Source organism: Dendrobates tinctorius, unplaced genomic scaffold (genome assembly GCF_039654945.1).
Source record: "Dendrobates tinctorius isolate UK_male_01 unplaced genomic scaffold, ASM3965494v1 ptg000206l, whole genome shotgun sequence".
Taxonomy (NCBI): Eukaryota; Metazoa; Chordata; class Amphibia; order Anura; family Dendrobatidae; genus Dendrobates; species Dendrobates tinctorius.
Genome location: NW_027361873.1, coordinates 2,516,223 through 2,529,703, shown reverse-complemented (window position 1 = coordinate 2,529,703; position 13,481 = coordinate 2,516,223). Strand labels below are relative to the sequence as shown.

Below are 13,481 nucleotides of genomic sequence, written 5' to 3'. Positions count from 1 at the left end.
TCATCTGGAATATTGTGTCCAGTTTTGGGCACCACATTTTAAAAAAGACATCAACAAACTGGAGCAAGTTCAGAAAGGAGCGACCAGAATGGTGACCGGTCTGCAAACCCTGTCTTATGAGGAAAGGTTGCAGGATTTGGGAATGTTTAGTTTGCAAAAGAGAAAACTGAGAGGAGACTTAATAGCTGTCTACAAATATCTAAAGGGCTGTCACATTGTAGAAGGATCAACTTTATTCTCATTTGCACAAGGAAAGACTAGAAGCAATGGGATGAAACTGAATGGGAGGAGACACAGATTAGAGATTAGAAAAAACTTTTTGACAGTTAGAGTGATCAATGAGTGGAACAGGCTGCCACGAGAAGTGGCGAGTTCTCCTTCAATGGAAGTCTTCAAACAGAGGCTGGACAGACATCTGACTGGAATGATTTAGCGAATCCTGCTTTGAGCAGGGGGTTGGACCAGATGGCCCAGGAGGTTCCTTTCAACTCTACGATTCTATGATTCTATGAAAGTTGGCATGGAGCCTTCATTTCATCACCCACCTTAACAAAGGTGTTTACAGCCATGATGGCCATGTCCGGCTGGCTCTTGGCGTAGTTCATCAGGTATAAGTACACCAGCTTCTTCAGTTCCAGGTTGTCAGTCTGCATGCAGTTCACCACGTCCGGAAACAGGGCACTATCACAAAACGGAGCGATTTAGTGACAATGCCATACATACACATGCCGTATCCAGTTTTCTACACGTGCCCGCTGCTACTGGCAAAAGCCACTAACCCTTTAAGGACCAAGGAGTTTTTTTCTTCACCTTCTTCCAAGAACCATTCCTTTTATTATTTTTCTGATGACATAACCGCAAGAGGGCTTTTTTTTGTGTGGGACAATTGTAGTCCTGAATGACGCCGTTCATTTTGCAAAATGTAGTGAAAACATGGAGAAAAAAAATTCTAAGTGGGATGACATGGAGAAATAAAATATACCATAAATTCAATTCTGCCATTGTTTGTTTTTTTTATTTTATTTTTACAGCATTCATTGTGCAACAAAAATGACCTGAAAATATGATTTTCCATGTCAGTCCGATTACGACAATTTAAGTGTTGAAAATTTTTTGGGGGAAGAAATAACATTTTTTGTTTGCTTTGTGTTGCCAGTTTCCAAGTCCTGTAATATTTTAATTTTTCTGTAGCTGGAGTTGAGTGATAGCTTATTTATTTGTGTGGAGAGCTGACATCTTATTGATACCAATTTGGGGTACATAGGATGTTTTATTTTGGGAGGTGATCAAAAATAATTTCACAATTTTGTTTTTTTTTCTTTAGGGTGCTTAACAAAAGGGGTTAATTAATTCCATATTTTGACAGCCTTTCACTGATGCAATAATACTAAATATGTTTATTTCCTTTATTTTTAACAGGGGCAGAAAAGAGAAGAGTTTTTTAAAAATTTTTAATATGTTTTTGTTAAGGGACTCAAACAAGCGATATTACATTGTGCAATACAACAGTATATAGTGGAAATCTTGGTCTCCCATGGAGCTCAGCCTGTGGATTAGTTTTATAGGAGCACCCAGATGGCAGCGACAGGGACCGATTGTGCTACGAGGGAGGTAATGGAAGCTGATACGCGCGTTCCATTTAAATGCCGGTGTCAGGGACTGACAGTGCCAACTAAATGGTTAACAAATGTTAGAGACAAGTGCCGGACAGGTATTATTACCGGCATAAGCCGTGTTTAGAGGGAGCTAAGCTCTTGAGCCCCCTCCTCACAAGCTGATAACCTCCCAGGATAATAATTCACGTCATACTGTGGGAAGGGGTTAATAACCCTATAAACGCTACAACAACAAAAGAGAACAAAAAAAAAAAAAAAAAAAAAAAAAAACTACTGAAGGAGCAAAATATGAGGGTTGCAGATCACGAGGATTTTCCAAAAGAGCTGAAAGGCACAATATGATGACTGATAACTTCCCGGCGTTAATAAAAGCCAAGTCAGCCAGTCAGTACGGGACAGCCTTCCAACTTCCCACTTCCCCCAGAATCACTATCGCCACCAGCCATCGCCAGTAACAGCGCAATATGACAACCTACCCCCCGCTCACCTAACATCCTTCCCAACGGTCATGGAGGCTATGACTTTCTTCACAGCTTCCTTCTTCTTCTCCTTCTTGTCGCTGTTCAGCTCAGCTTTCAGCTCGAAGATCTCACCTGTAGGTTGGAGATGTAAGAATAGGTCCTCCAAGGCTCGGGGGAGCGAGAGGCTGCCCACATCTCCACCTCTTACCTTTCTTGGTGGTGGTGAAATACTTGGAGTCTGTCATATTTGCGCAGGGATTTCGCTCTTAGCTGTAAGGAGAAGACACAGTGGGTCGGTGAGTGAGGAAGGACGATAGCCACAGAGTTATCAGCAGGAAGGAACGAGGCCGAGCCGCCCCCTCCGACAGGAAAGGAAACAAGGAGCAGGTCAGAGGCAACGCCAAAGCTGTGACTGGAAATCCCGGCAGGACAGTAACATGGGCTAATTGGCTTCCTATGATAGTAGTCTAATTACATGTATGTCCGACAAATTAGGGAAATTAGATTGTGAGCCCACTGGGGACACGGACTGATGTGATTACACTTTATCCTTCTGCAACCATAATGAAATTCCAAGTAACAGGTAGCAGGAATAAAGTAAGGATTTCTCAGCGGAGTAAAGGGGTAGAGCTGGTCCTTTATACACCACAAGTATGGCATTAAGCCTCAACACACCGTACATGACACCGTTACATCATGCTGGGGGCGTCTCATTCTACTGTGTAACCTACTAGCAGGGGCATGCTATATGGCGGAATACTGCGTAGTGACAGCACACTGTACAGATGGCAAACGATCCCCATTATATACACATGTGCTTGTGTGGATTAGGTAAGGTGACCCCCGACCAGCGATACCACCTGTAACAATGCTCAGGCTCCATGTATCACAGGCAATAGGGGCGTGCGTCTTCCTTGCCTGCTGCACTGGATGATGGCCATCAGGGGGCGCAGTACATGCCCTATCTGCTGCCATACTCTGGGGCACACAGACATTCTGCGCAGTAGGGATTGTGCCCATAACTCACCTTGGTATAAGCTTAAGAGGCCATTAAGGCCCCGTCACACATGACGATTTACCAGCGATCCCGACAACGATATCAAGGTGTCAGGATCGCTGGTAAGTCGCTATGTGATCGCTGGTGAGCTGTCAAACAGACAGCTTCACCAGCGATTAGCACAGCGACGCCGAGCGTGCTGCATCGCTGTGTTCTGTTAGTTACCAGCGCGTTGATGCCTGCAGCTGGTAACTAACGTACACATCGGGTATCCAAGGGACGTGCGTCCCTTGGATACCCGATGTGTACGTTAGTTACCAGGTACCTGCAACAGCGCGCTTGGTAACTAATGTACACATCGGGTATCCAAGGGACGCCGGTCACACGCAGCGATGTGTGCTGGCCAGCGGGAGCCCAGCGACCAAAGAAATGTGCTGGGCTTTCCTGTGGCTTGTGACTTAGCAACGATCTCGCTAGCGAGATCGCTGTGTGACGGGGCCTTTACACCAAAATGTTGACAAGTGGCCAGACCTGTCCTACAGGTTTTCCTCCCAGGCGCAGCATTTCAGAGTCTCGTCACACAGGACACCATTCTCGGTGGCTCTGTCACATTAAATGGAAACTTTGTATATTTATTAACACTTGATAGACATCAATATATAAATGGCCAGGTCCTATAACCGCAAGAGAGGATGTCAAGCATAAAAAAAAAAAAAAAAACTTATGGTAGCGGCCATAGAAATCAGCACATACTCAAACTCGGACACAGGAGTGAAATTTTGCCAAATTGTGACTTTTTAAAAAGCTACCATTGTTGAAATAGGTAAAAACATCTGGAATTGTGATATTCAGCCCGCGATGCAGAAACAAAACAAAACAGGCGAAAATATATAAAGTAGACTTTAAAAAAAAAGGTGCAAATACAATAAGGAATTGGGGACATTTAAAAAAAAAAAGGCACAAAACTAGAAAAAAAAAAAAACAGGCGCAAAGGCAATGATGACTTGGGGCAAAAGTGACTTTAAAGGGAACCTGACAGCTGATCCCTGTTGCCAGATCCACCGGCGGAACGTGCCAGTCACTGGGTGTATGATCACAGCCAGGTATGTTTGATGCTGAACAGAGAAAAACTTGACTTAATAGCTGCCGGGACCCAACCACATGGGGACTAGTCGGACAGGTGGGTCCGCATTGGCTTCATCCTTCCCACTCTGCTGAAGTGACAGGGACTGAGCCGCCTGTCCTACTAATCTCCCGTGCGGCTCGGTCCCTGATGACTATTAAACTGGTTTTCTCTGAAACCCTGCAACATTTCAGAGTTAAACATGTATGGCTGAGACCATACAGCCACGATCTGATACTTGCTGCTGGGCAGCATGCATCAGCTAACAGGTGCCGGCCTCTTAAAGGGATATTCTCATCAGTGCATTTCACACTGCTCCTAGACCGCAGCCAACAGGAGCGGTGATCGAAAAAAAGTCGGCCACGGTTGCTCTATCCTGTTTGCTTAAAGGGGTTGTCAAGTGACGTTATCACCTAACCATAGTATTAATAAGTTGCTGATAGGTGGAAGTCGGACCCCTGGCAGAACGGGCTCAAGTGTGCACACTCACTCTACCCCTGTTCCATCCATTCCCTATGGGGCTGATGGATTGGTCTGGCTGCCCCATAGAGGATGAATAGAGCGGCAGCAGGGTCTTCAATTTGCTACTACTCACAATAACGGGGATGTAATTGCTCCATTCTGCCATGGGCGGGTGGGCGCCCACCAATCAGCCGGTCCTTAGGATAGGTGATGACTTGTTTTCACCAGACAGCCCCTTTAACTCCCATAAAAACGGATGGAAGCTACACTCCGGGGGTATCAGTGATGAAGTACCCGGTAGCTCCGCAGGAATAACACAGGGCATTAGATTGTGACCCCCTGGGACGAGGATGGAGCCGTAAAATAGGGAAGAATCAAAACTGAATGAGAAGGTGAAGGAATTGTAATATTTCCAAACCGCAGGTCCCTAACGCCCGGATCACATTAGTGGATCGGGTTCTGTTATAGGGGATAAAACGGCACTTACGCAAATTGGGACCAAAAGACCCCACTGACGATAATACGGGCCGACACTGCTGCAGAACCTCTTTCAGAGACAAGAATCAATGGAAACCTATAAAACTGTATGAACATTCTAAGGGGGGCGCAGGTTCCCCCATTATCTAGCAGGATCATATGGGATAGGAAGTGGAGGCTTCATCCCATCACTGACAGATGCTGCATGACATCTATTCCCATCTGTGAGGGCGACACACACAAGTGACAGACGGTATACAGATGGCAGCCAAGGGTTTCCCAGCACACAGGTGGTCTGTGACCACTCAGCACTACAACTCCCAGCATGGCCTGTCCCGGGAATGAATGGCGCTCCCCCCCTGACTGAGCTGTCACTAACCTCTCCCCCCGGCAGCACTGACAGCACCTCACACCCGTCAGTCACCGGCTGCCCGCACTGTGCCCGCGGATGGCGGAGAGTCTGACCTGGGTGAAGGACGCGATGACCGGTCCTGGGTTGCGGGCTACAGATGTCAGGCGTATGCGGAGCTTCCTCCTCCTCCCGGCAGATCAACGTAAAGATGGCCGTCACCTGATCCCGGAAGTGACGACGAGAGGGACATCCGGTATCCACGTCTAAGAGAGAGCTGCAGTTCCCATGGAAACCTGGAAACAGAGGAGAAGCGTAAAAACGGAGTTGTTTCTGTGAGAGCCCCTCTATAGCACCTCCCCTGTGGACAGCTCAGCCAGTGGTGAGGTGGGAAGCAGTGACCGACAGGAGGCAGAGCAAGGGTTAACAAGTAATGAGCCAGGGAATACGCCACACAGGGAGGTAATGGGTTAAACGGGAATAAACAGTCTAGCTGCAAAGGCTATTCTGAGTTGAAGAATAAAGGTTCAGGGAATGGCAGTTCTGTTGAATTCTGGCTAGAAAGTCAGTAGCTTCTCAGACTCTGAAGTCAATAGCGCCGACAACGGCTGACACGGTGTCTTTTTCAATGGGGTCCTGTGGGCATCACTGTTTCGACTTCTGGCGGCAGCGGTCTGTCTCCGGTACCTTCCGCTGCCCCTAGTCCATATGCTACAGGGGCTGACAAGGGGCGGGCCGCAGTACTCTATGAGCCCGACGTGGCTCTGCTAATATACACTGGCAATTCTCAGGACATAAGTGTCAGTCCCGTACCCGGTCCCTCTAATGTGGCACGTGCTCACGGGCCCAAAGCATTTGGCACCGAAATACAGAAAAAGGGGGCACTATTGTTATTCATTTCTGTAACCAGGGTGCTATACCTGTATAACAATAGACCCAAAGAAAAGAAAAAGGACTAGACTAATAATGGTATGCACCTCCCCATAGTAAAATATGAAAAAAACCTTTATTTCATCTTGAACATGATAAATTTAAAAAACATTTAAAATACAACACACTTGTAACTCAATAACCAACACCCCCAAAAAATGTTCGACAAAATAGGTCTTTAATAAAGCTCATACAGAAAATAAATATAAGCCCACTAATAGAAACAATGTTTTACAGGAGACAATTAATCATGGTTGTTGTAGCGTATATAACATACAGTTGTGGCCAAAAGTATTGACACCCCTGCAATTCTGTCAGATAATACTCAGTTTCTTCCTGAAAATGATTGCAAACACAAATTCTTTGGTATTATTATCTTCATTTAATTTGTCTTAAATGAAAAAACACAAAAAGAATTGTCCTAAAGCCAAATTGGATATAATTCCACACCAAACATAAAAAAGAGGGTGGACAAAAGTATTGGCACTGTTCAAAAAATCATGTGATGCTTCTCTAATTTGTGTAATTAACAGCACCTGTAACTTACCTGTGGCACCTAACAGGTGTTGGCAATAACTAAATCACACTTGCAGCCAGTTGACATGGATTAAAGTTGACTCAACCTCTGTCCTGTGTCCTTGTGTGTACCACATTGAGCATGGAGAAAAGAAAGAAGACCAAAGAACTGTCTGAGGACTTGAGAAACCAAATTGTGAGGAAGCATGAGCAATCTCAAGGCTACAAGTCCATCTCCAAAGACCTGAATGTTCCTGTGTCTACCGTGCGCAGTGTCATCAAGAAGTTTAAAGCCCATGGCACTGTGGCTAACCTCCCTAGATGTGGACGGAAAAGAAAAATTGACAAGAGATTTCAACGCAAGATTGTGCGGATGTTGGATAAAGAACCTCGACTAACATCCAAACAAGTTCAAGCTGCCCTGCAGTCCGAGGGTACAACAATGTCAACCCGTACTATCCGTCGGTGTCTGAATGAAAAGGGACTGTATGGTAGGAGACCCAGGAAGACCCCACTTCTTACCCCGAGACATAAAAAAGCCAGGCTGGAGTTTGCCAAAACTTACCTGAAAAAGCCTAAAACGTTTTGGAAGAATGTTCTCTGGTCAGATGAGACAAAAGTAGAGCTTTTTTGGGCAAAGGCATCAACATAGAGTTTACAGGAGAAAAAAAGGCATTCAAAGAAAAGAACACGGTCCCTACAGTCAAGCATTGCAGCATAATGTAGAGCCCAGTGTGAGAAAGCTGGGTTTCCCTCAGAGGTCATGGGTCTTCCAGCAGGACAATGACCCTAAACACACTTCAAAAAGCACTAGAAAATGGTTTGAGAGAAAGCACTAGAGACTTCTAAGGTGGCCAGCAATGAGTCCAGACCTGAATCCCATAGAACACCTGTGGAGAGATCTAAAAATGGCAGCTTGGAGAAGGCACCCTTCAAATATCAGGGACCTGGAGCAGTTTGCCAAAGAAGAATGGTCTAAAATTCCAGCAGAGCAATGTAAGAAACTCATTGATGGTTACCGGAAGCGGTTGGTCGCCGTTATTTTGGCTAAAGGTTGTGCAACCAAGTATTAGGCTGAGGGTGCCAATACTTTTGTGTGGCCCATTTTTGGAGTTTTGTGTGAAATGATCAATGTATTGCTTTTTGCTTCATTCTCTTTTGTGTTTTTTCATTTAAGACAAATTAAATGAAGATAATAATACCAAAGAATTTGTGTTTGCAATCATTTTCAGGAAGAAACTGAGTATTATCTGACACAATTGCAGGGGTGTCAATACTTTTGGCCACAACTGTATACAAAGATACATACCATGACAATCATAGAAAAATGGATAAGCTGGAGGATGTGTGAATAGCCAGAAATGAATATACATCCGTATATCCCTAATAGATGTCCAATGGCAAGATCAAGACAATATGTACTGAAGTCAACCTGACTTAAACCCTGAGACAAGATGAATACCAAAGAATATATATATATATATATATATATATATATATATATATATATATATATATTGTGGGGATGTGACTCGCTCAGGTGCAGCGGGAGACAATCAGGAGACCGGTTCTTCCAAAGTTCATGAGGTTTATTTCTGTCATAAACCATAAAACAGCGTATCACCAAAAATAGCCTCTAGCTTAGGCAAACAAACAAAACATAAACCTTCGTGGTTGCAGACTCAGACCGCGAGTCTCAGCACATGCTGGGAGGTGTAGTCCTCCCCACATACAGCTCCCTGGTTCAGGAGCAGGTCACATTATAAGGCTGTAGCCACACCCACGTTCCCAGCAGCTGACTGGTCACATGACTGACCTCACCACAGGTCCTTCAAACAAAAACAATAATATCTGGTATGCTTTACTTCTGCCTTACATTATGGAGATAAGCCATTTGTGAGACACATATCTCCCATCAATTACACGACCCTTAGCCCTGCCACATACCTCCCCCCTCTGCCTAAAGCCGTGGGGCTTGGCACTTTCACCTACCAGGCAAGGGATTCTGGAGAGGGCATCGGCATTCCCATGTAGCTTCCCGGCCCTATGCTCTACATGGAAACTGAAGTCTTGTAGGGCTAAGAACCAGCGGGTGACCCTAGCATTCTTGCCCTTGGTTTCCCTCATCCACCTGAGTGGGGCATGGTCGGATATTAACCTAAACTTCCGTCCCACCAGGTAGTACCGTAATGTGTCCACTGCCCATTTTATGGCCAAACACTCCTTCTCTACAACTGAGTAATTTCTCTCACAAGAAGTCAACTTCCTACTCAAGTAGAGAACAGGATGCTCCTCCCCACGTATCTCTTGGGAAAGGACAGCTCCTACCCCGACATCTGAGGCATCTGTCTGGAGGACAAATTCACGTTTAAAGTCTGGGGCCACCAAAACGGGCTGCTTACAAAGAGCTCCCTTCATTTCTTGGAAGGCTGACTCTGCTTCTTCGGACCAGCTGACCATCACTGACTTTGTCCCTTTAAGCAAATCAGTTAGAGGTGCAGCCATTGTGGCGAAGTTTGGGATAAACCTCCTGTAATATCCCACAATCCCCAGGAAGGCTTTAACTTGCTTCTTTGACAGAGGTCTCGGCCATGTTTGAATTGCCTCCACTTTATTGATTTGGGGTTTGATCTCGCCACGCCCCACTACATATCCGAGGTACTTGGCTTCTTCTCTCCCCAAGGCACACTTCTTCGGGTTTATTGTAAACCCCGCCTCTTTTAGAGCGTCAAACACTGCTTGGACCTTTTCCAGGTGAGTCTCCCAGTCCGGGGTAAAGATGACGATATCATCCAGGTATGCGGCAGCGTATAGCTTATGAGGTGCAAGGATTCTATCCATCGCCCTCTGGAAGGTTGCTGGAGCTCCCTGTAGGCCAAACGGCATCCGGACATACTGGAAGCACCCATCTGGTGTGGAGAATGCCGTCTTCTCCTTTGCTTCCTGTGCCATGGGGATCTGCCAATATCCCTTGGTCAGATCCAAAGTGGTTATGTACCTGGCAGGTCCAAGTCTCTCGATGAGCTCATCAACGCGTGGCATGGGATAAGCGTCGAACTTGGAGACCTCATTCAGCTTCCGGTAATCGTTGCAGAACCTCCATTCACCATCAGGTTTTGGGACCAGGACAATCGGGCTCGACCAGCCGCTCTTGGATTCCTCAATGACCCCGAGCTTCAACATGCGCTGCACCTCCTTGGAGATTACCTCTCGCCGGGCCTCAGGAATACGATATGGTTTCACGTTCACCCGCACATGTGGCTCGGTCAGAATTTCGTGCTCCACCACCTTCGTGCACCCCGGCAACTCTGAGAACAGGTCGCGGTTTTTCTGGAGTAACTCCCGGCACTGCTGCTTCTGGGCCTTCGATAGAGTCTCCGCTATGGTAACGGCTCCAACCTCCCCTTCTAGGTTGCCCAGCAAGCACGGAGTTACCGCTGGCTCTCTATCTTGCCATGGCTTGATAAGGTTAACATGGTAAACCTGGTATGGCTTCCGTCTTCCGGGTTGGTGGATCTTGTAGTTTACGTCTCCCAGTTTCTCCACCACCTCATATGGCCCTTGCCACTTGGCCAAGAACTTACTTTCCACCGTCGGTATTAGCACGAGAACTCGGTCTCCCGGATTGAACTGCCTCACTCTGGCTGACCGGTTGTAGACCCTGGCCTGAGCCTCTTGTGCCTGGCGGAGATGTTCTTTAACAATGGGCATCACCTTCGCAACCCTCTGCTGCATCAGTGCCACATGCTCAATGACGCTTCTGTGGGGCGTGACTTCGGCTTCCCAGGTTTCCTTGGCTATATCTAGGAGACCTCGCGGATGCCGGCCGTACAGAAGCTCGAAGGGGGAGAACCCCGTGGAGGCCTGGGGAACTTCACGGATAGAAAACAGTAAATACGGTAAGAGACAATCCCAGTCTCTACCATCTTCCTCTATGACTTTTCTCAGCATGCTCTTCAGGGTCTTGTTAAACCTCTCAACAAGGCCATCTGACTGTGGATGGTACACTGAAGTCCTCAGCTGGGAAATTTGCAAGACTCTGCACAATTCTCTCATCACCTTGCTCATAAAAGGTGTCCCCTGGTCGGTCAGGTTCTCCTTCGGCAAACCCGTCCGGGAAAACACATGGACCAGCTCACGGGCTATACTCTTCGCAGAGGAGTTTCTCAGGGGAATGGCCTCAGGATAGCGTGTGGCATAGTCCAGGATGACATATATACTGATGGCCCCGAGCTGATTTAACTAAGGGACCGACCAAGTCCATGGCAATTCTCTCAAATGGCACCTCAATAATGGGCAGTGGCACAAGAGGGTTCCGAAAATGAGATGTGGGGGCAGTTAACTGACATGTCGGGCAGGACCTGCAATAGTTTACTATTTCCCGGTGACACCCAGGCCAATAGAACCTCTGTACAATCCGTTCCTGGGTTTTTTCCACCCCCAGGTGTCCCCCCAAGATGTGTGAATGGGCCATGTCCAACACTTTTCGTCTATAGGGGCCTGGTACTATTAACTGCTCTGCCACCTCCTCCCTTATTTTCGTGACCCGGTACAACAATTCCCCACTCAACATAAAATGGGGAAACCTTGTGTCTGCTCCCGACTCTTGTGCAACCCCATTAATGACGGTGACATTGTTAAAGGCTTCCCTTAGTGTGGGGTCCCTATGTTGGGCAGTCCCAAAATTCTCCCCGGCCACCCCTAACTCCGGGATGTCAGGTACAGGGGACCCTTCCTCTTCATCCCCAACAAGGACACATAAAGGGAACTCGTCTGCCTCTGGTGGTGGTGATACCTCAGTGGGGTGGATTGGTTCCCTGCTCTTGCTAGCACACTCAGAACCCATCCCCCACAGATCCCAAAACAGACAGAAATCCCGGCCAATAATTATGGGATGCAACAAGTCTCGAACAACGCCAACTTCATGCGACTCGGTGCCATGCGCCGTTTCAATCTTCACCCTAGCCATAGGGTAGTCCTTTGCATCGCCATGTATGCACCGAACACCAATCTTTTTACCCGGGAGTATGTTTAGAGGAAAACTGGCCCTCACAAGGGTCACCAAGCTCCCGGAGTCCAGAAGCGCCATTACTGCTCGACCGTTCACCTTCACGGGACACGCTTGTGGCCCCTTGTTAGGTAGCGAGTTCACACTGCAAGCTGGATATGCGTAGTATGAACTACGGCGTCCCATGCTGCAGTACATCTGCTCGGTGGTCTGGGGACAACGGGCCGCTATATGTCCTGGCCCATGTCACTTCCAGCAAATAACACCCGAGGGGACCTTGGGCACCGCCTCCCCCGCCCCTTTTGACCTTGGACGCACCACCCCTTTTTGTGACTCCACCCCCTGCTGGGACCCCCAATATGGAATGGGCTGCTTCCCCAAGGAACCTTCCATCCCCTGGTATCTCTCGACCAGCCCAACCAGTTCATCAGCATTTTGGGGATCACCCTGGGCAACCCAAGTCTGTAGAGGTCTCGGCAGAGAATGCACAAACCGATCCATCACAACTCGCTCTACCATCTGTGCAGGGGAAGCCGACTCTGGCTGCAGCCATTTCTGGACCAGGTGCAACAGGTCAAACATTTGGGAGCGCGGGGGTTTGTCCCGGTGATAGGCCCAGCGATGAACTCGCTGTGCCCTGGTAGTCATTGTTACCCCCAAGCGTGCGAGAATTTCCGCTTTTAATTTGGGATACTCTCTGGCATCTTGTACCGTCAGGTCAAAGTACGCCTTCTGGGGCTCCCCCCGTTAGGTAAGGGGCCAGTACCTCCGCCCACCGCTCTGGCTGAAGTTTTTCCCTCTCAGCCACCCTCTCAAACACCGTCAGGAAGGCCTCCACATCATCCTCAGGGGTCATTTTTTGTAATGCGCGTCTTACCACCTTCTCGACGTCGGTGACATCAGCCCGACCTGGGGTTGGGGCGCTCGTCCTGCCCTCCTGGATGGCGGTTGCCAGAAGCTGCATCTGCTGCCGTTGTTCCTGCTGGCTCTGCTGGAACTGCTGCCGCTGCTCCTGCTGGCTTTGCTGGATCTGCTGTAACAACAGCTTGTTGGTTTCCTGCTGCAGTGCCTGGGACTGGACCAGGTGTTTCATGAGGTCCTCCATGATTCCAGGCAATGCTTGTTGCCCCGCTGCAAACTTCACCCAGGACATGCAGCAACTGTCTCAAGTCTCTGCTGGGACCGCTGCCCGCACGTGTACCACCAATTGTGGGGATGTGACTCGCTCAGGTGCAGCGGGAGACAATCAGGAGACCGGTTCTTCCAAAGTTCATGAGGTTTATTTCTGTCATAAACCATAAAACAGTGTATCACAAAAAATAGCCTCTAGCTTAGGCAAACAAAACATAAACCTTCGTGGTTGCAGACTCAGACCGCGAGTCTCAGCACATGCTGGGAGGTGTAGTCCTCCCCACATACAGCTCCCTGGTTCAGGAGCAGGTCACATTATAAGGCTGTAGCCACACCCACGTTCCCAGCAGCTGACTGGTCACATGACTGTGACCTCACCACAGGTCCTTCAAACAAAAACAATAACAATAT

The 13,481-nt window shown here is 47.8% G+C and overlaps 1 protein-coding gene across 3 annotated transcripts in view; it reads right to left on the bottom strand.

Moving 5' to 3' along the window:
- Nucleotides 1–5,765, bottom strand: part of AP1B1 (adaptor related protein complex 1 subunit beta 1) — a 65,414-nt gene extending 59,649 nt beyond the window's left edge. Inside the window, exons 1-4 of one of the 3 annotated variants that reach the window (XM_073554089.1) lie at nucleotides 5,516–5,765; nucleotides 2,286–2,347; nucleotides 2,104–2,209; nucleotides 546–681 (exon numbers count right to left, since the gene is read on the bottom strand). In XM_073554089.1, coding sequence (XP_073410190.1) covers nucleotides 546–681; nucleotides 2,104–2,209; nucleotides 2,286–2,322 — 279 coding nt within the window. In that variant the 5' untranslated portion in view covers nucleotides 2,323–2,347; nucleotides 5,516–5,765. The remainder of the gene's footprint in view (nucleotides 1–545; nucleotides 682–2,103; nucleotides 2,210–2,285; nucleotides 2,348–5,515) is intronic. The other 2 variants (XM_073554088.1, XM_073554090.1) reach the window with 2 other exon arrangements.
- Between the last annotated feature and the right edge of the window lie 7,716 nt (nucleotides 5,766–13,481).